A 5,283-nucleotide genomic window follows, 5' to 3' on the forward strand; every position below is an offset into this window, starting at 1 on the left:
ATTCTTGAACTAAATTTATCATTAGCAAAATATATTTTTTTGATAAAAGTTTTAAAATATATTTATCATAAGTTTTAGAAAAAATTCATTTTTATGTAGTCAAAAAAGAAAATGACTCTCCATTTTTAGAATATTATAACATGTATATTTACATATAGGGAATATTACAAAACATATTGTTACACGCGGCCGTCTCGCGCGTACCGGATTCGCGAAATGAACTTGGACAAGACTTTTAAGAAACGAAAGAACTCTTCTTTACTTCAAATATATACAAACTCTTACTTATTAACGAATTCTATTGTTCTAACAATAATTAAGAATAGCATTTGAGTCACATCAGCTGGCGGCGACGATTCGTGACTCTCTCTCAGCTGTTGTTGTTTTCTTCTTATCGATTTTCTGCCGCCCAGACAATCATCCTTCAGTTGTCAAAATCAGCAACAAATGCCTACGGCTCGCGGACAACGGACGCTGCCACAAACTTTGTGGCTTGTGGCTTGAACACGACACTCCTTATATATTTATATAAGCAAATTATTGTTTTATTTTAATTATTCTTTTAATCTGATATTCTTGGTTAAAGTGCTAAATTTACTAGGATTTACTTTGTACTTTTAGTATACAAAGTGTATAAAAAATATCGGGACGGTGAAATATCTCAAAAACTAAGCATTTAAAAAAACAATGTTTCAAAAGTTATATAGTTTTAAGGGGAACATAATTTGATGATTTTGAAATTTCCAAAGGTTGATAAGTAAATCAAAATCAAGGCGCTAATGTAACAATATACTCTTGAAATCAAGTAAAGTAAAAACGTCTAGTACCACTTTTTCTTCTAACAAATAGTTAGCGAAATAAGTTAATGATACGTTATATATTGAAAAAATTATCAAATTTTCCTTAAAAACCCCAACAAATATTAGGCAAATAAAAAAATGTTTCAGACATAAGTTATTGAAATTAATTAGTAAAAAAAGAAAATATAATAAAAAATTGAGATTTCTGTTTAAGAAAAGTAATAATCAGTGAATATCTCGAAAGTGGCATCAAAAGTGGTAAATAAAATGATATAGTTGCTTTATACTCTCTTCAAAACCGTACAACTTTTGTTTGAAACATTTTTTTCTAAAATGCTTAATTTTCGAGATATTTTGCCATCCCGGTACTTTTTATACACAGTGTATAATAAATTTGATGCTCATCGTACATTTCGGAAAGCTCATATTTTCATACACTCAGAAGAATTACTTCTCTTCTCGAAAATATTACAAAATTTATATTCTATGTATAAAAAGCAAACTAAATTGACGAGCTCATTCAATATATATAAATATAAGACTCGTCATAAGTTTGGAAGCTTAAAAAAGACGAAAAATTTAAAAAATAGACGACATTTACTCAAATACATGATATATTTTTCTATGCGTGCACGCTACGATAAATCACGATTTTTTCAACATATTCGCGACTCGTAAGTTATGAATAGCGTATCAAAGTTTGCAAATAGAAACACAGAAGACAGATTAGCACTTAGCAAAATTAACACGTTTCAATTACTTCGCAAGCAGCATAATCGCGAGGTACAAAATGCACGCAATACGATACTGCGGATTATTTTCCCGATATTAAACTTGATGCAACAATGATTGTCTTTAGTTTATAGAATGTAATCGCGAATGTAAACGCATGCTTGATGAACGTAAAAAGTTAATGATCGCAGTGAGACCGGAATCGTCAGTTGTTTGCCAGTGCAAACGATCGGAGAGTAACATGTAACAAAATTTATATTATATTGTTAGCGTTCTAAATGTATATTTATTTACGCAACATTCGACTTAGTGACGAATACAACATATTTGTAGTCCGTTATATCGTCGAATATAATTCAACGTACAATATAAACAATACCCGAGGCGCGCGCGCGGGAATGTTTATAAATACATTGCCGATTTCTTCCAAACAGTCATTAGTGGTACATTTGAGCTGTGTTTGGAAAATTTTCTTACTTCACAAAGGTACTGTATTACATATACGCGCATTACTTCTAAATCAAGAGATTACAGGAAAATATTATTTATTTCCGTCAGGTGAATACATCATAATGAGGCCGGACAACAGAGATTGGACACACAGAATACCGTCTAATTTATTCGAGCCTAATGCTTATAATATTTTTTTCTATCCAAACCTTTGTCACGTTTGCAAGGGGACAAATGCTGGCAATTTGATACTGTGCAAGGATTGCCTTTCGATTTCTTACTGCAGTGACAAACACAAACACCTGCATCGAGAAGAACACACGGAGTTCTGCGTAAATATGAAGAAATTTTTAAGACTATGTAACAGATATAAAAATCCTCCAAGTAGAGCCGATTGGGTCAATTCAAGGAGGGACCTTGTGAGAATAATGAGGAAAGAGATGCAGCGCCCGTTAATGCCATACGAAGAGGAGATGATCATGTTCGCAAGATCATGTTACATCTGTTTTCAGGAGTTTGATCTCAGAGTATGCGAGATGTGCTATTCCGCCTACTATTGCGAACAACACAAGCAGCAATTTCAAATTAAGCACAATAAACATTGTTGGGATTTGATGTTTTGTCTGAACCTAGAAATGAGACACGCGGGGACGAAGTTGCACTATGATTTCTCTATTTTCCCTAACGGTACGAAATATATTGACGACATGGAGGGCTTTATGAAAAATTATTATTACCTGGACACAATTCCTAAATCCTGGTCAAGTAAGGCATATATACACACCGACTTCGTATCAACACCGTTAACAGTGTTATATGGGATAATCAGCGCAGAGGTAAATGTTCTAAATATGAATGGGCATCAATATTTTGTGCACATAATAACATCAAGCTATCTCGAAGCGGAATACGCGGCGGCCTGGGAACTTTTTCTGCATACTTTATATCAGATAAAGCAGCTAACGGTTGTAATAATAGGACTAGAATGCAAGTTCGAAGGTAAGTACTTTGATCTTTGTAACAAATGCAATAGTTACGGACAATCGCTTAAACTCGAGTTTAGTCCTATGTTGTATCACAAATATATAAACAGACCATTGTGCAAGAAACCAAATGTGATCATAAGATTCGATGTAGATTTGAAGGATGAGACGACATTGATAGATATATTTTCGACGCCGAATATGAACTGTCCATATTTTTTACTAGCAACATCGAAATCTGTTGCGAAAGAGAACAAAACTACGATGAAGGAACTTCTAAATTTACAGCCTGCATATAATGAGCAAAATAAGTTTCGGTCTTTTCATCCATGGAGAGACTTTCAGACTGGTTCCGTCTATTATCGTAATAATTATGTAACTATTTATCCGAATTTCATTCTTTGAAATTCCAATCTGTGGAAGCGTCTTAGAATCTTGTAAATTAATAGGGGTTCTTTTTCAAAGCTCATTTTTTCAAGATTTTTTGCAAGGCTCATCTTGAAGAACCCTTAGAGCTTTCACGTACGATTTGCATACTATTTTATTAATTTATTGAAAAAAAAGGTCTATTGGTTTCTTAAATTATGAACATTTTTATCTCATGTTCTTATCTCAATATTATTAACTTATTACTATTAGGAATTTTTTTATACAGTATTATGTATTTTATTTTGTATAGTATTATGTAGTATAGTTTATTAGTTATGTATTATATAACATATTTTGTATAATTTTGTACAGTAGTATGTATTTTATTTTGTGACCTGCTTGATGTAAATTACGGATATTTTTAAAAATATGTTTTTCTTCTAATATCAATAAATTTTTGTCCAAAACGTACTGACGAACAAATATTTTAATACATCAAGTGCATAAAAATATTTTAATATCGCATGTATAATATTATTATAAAATATTATTATAAAAAAAAGAAAACAGCTTGAAAGTATACTTTTGAACACGCCACACATTCACTCCGTAAATATAAAAAATATATAAATTACTAAGGATTACGTACAAACACGTGTGCCTTTATAATCTGCGTATTCTTTTGTACATATTAATTACGAGATTAAAGATATTTCCTTCTTATCGAAATCGATGTGATACAGTAGTGAGAAACGTTAATAAGTTATAACTATGACATTTTTTATTAACACTATAGAAACCTAGCATTAATGAACGAAATAAATAAAATAATATAAAAATGTAAGAAGATAATAAAAAGAAGGAAACAAGAAAATAGCAAAAGAATAAAAAGCAACCAAATTTTAATATATCAAAAAATAGCGTCTGACTTATTTACCCCCTATATATACACGTTTTTATTGTTTAGGGGACCTTCGTGTACGACACAGATTGGACGAGTTTTGAAAATAACTAATCATATTTAGATATTCCGTTACAAGGTATTCTTTATTATTTATCGACCATCGTGTACACAATATTAGTGTTACAAATTGTTTTGTGACAGCTTTATAGGCGCTTACACTTTCAACTAGCCGCCTGCGACATCGGATAGCGATGAATAAAATTAGAACAAGTCCTTTCGCGAGCGCAGCGCTTCGCGTGAAATCAAAGAATATTTTATGTACACGCTTATCATTTCACTCGCAATCTCCATCCCTAAGATCTTATTTATCGATGCAGCAGTTTCTTTCCCTCTTCGTGCTTCCCGCTTCCCATTCCTCTTTTTTCCGTCGGATAAAGCAATTCATTGGCTCTCCTCTCATATTGCTTTTATACGTTTGCACAAATGACTGGGCGTGCCTCGTTCATTCGGTGGAAAAAAGGAAAGCCTTAGGCGAAAAAGTTTATTCATCACGGAAGGACTAGTGCGCCAAGTGGCCCGGCTTTGTGTCCGTAAAGACGGGGGAAAAGTTGCGTATATAGACTGTGTGGCCGACATCCAAGGCACTTCATTCGGATTCATTCTCGTAGCCGTGTCTGGAATTATCTTCCGGATTATTCGCGGCTGTTGAGGGCTCGGAAAACTCGTACACGGCTATCCTAGCGAGTCGCATCTTTGAGCATTCGGAAGAGATTTCCGCATAGAAATCTATTACGATTTTCCCAGATATACAATACGGCTTCCAATCAGACTCTATGTCCAAAAATGTCCCACTCCGCGTTACCAATCGAAAATCTCTCGTTCTCATCAGAAATGGATTTCCCATGTAAAATTCACGCAAAGAAAGTAATTTTAAAACAAGCGGAACCTAAATGTTAGAGGATTTTACTCTTATGTATGGCCTTAAAAGGATTCTTCTAAAATGAAGAGGAAAATATTATAAATACATTATTCTTAAAATTTGAGG

The 5,283-nt window shown here is 33.0% G+C and overlaps 1 protein-coding gene across 1 annotated transcript; it reads left to right on the top strand.

Moving 5' to 3' along the window:
- The first annotated feature begins 1,958 nt into the window (after positions 1 to 1,958).
- Positions 1,959 to 3,493, top strand: LOC105181078 (uncharacterized). The gene is made up of 3 exons (XM_011137601.2): positions 1,959 to 2,018; positions 2,091 to 2,981; positions 3,120 to 3,493. Exons 2-3 carry the CDS (start codon positions 2,105 to 2,107, stop codon positions 3,368 to 3,370), a joined length of 1,128 nt encoding a protein of 375 aa, XP_011135903.2. The 5' UTR covers positions 1,959 to 2,018; positions 2,091 to 2,104; the 3' UTR covers positions 3,371 to 3,493.
- Positions 3,494 to 5,283: the final 1,790 nt, after the last annotated feature.

Source organism: Harpegnathos saltator, unplaced genomic scaffold, assembly GCF_003227715.2.
Source record: "Harpegnathos saltator strain DR-91 unplaced genomic scaffold, Hsal_v8.6 scaffold47, whole genome shotgun sequence".
NCBI classification, from domain to species: Eukaryota; Metazoa; Arthropoda; class Insecta; order Hymenoptera; family Formicidae; genus Harpegnathos; species Harpegnathos saltator.

What these genes read in the sequence shown, in the direction of transcription:
- LOC105181078 (XM_011137601.2), top strand. Translation starts at nt 2,105, where the DNA reads ATGAGGCCGGACAACAGAGATTGGACACACAGAATACCGTCTAATTTA. An exon ending in ACTAGAATGCAAGTTCGAAG is followed by an intron (nt 2,982 to 3,119) that starts GTAAGTACTTTG and finishes GATTCGATGTAG; the next exon opens with ATTTGAAGGATGAGACGACA.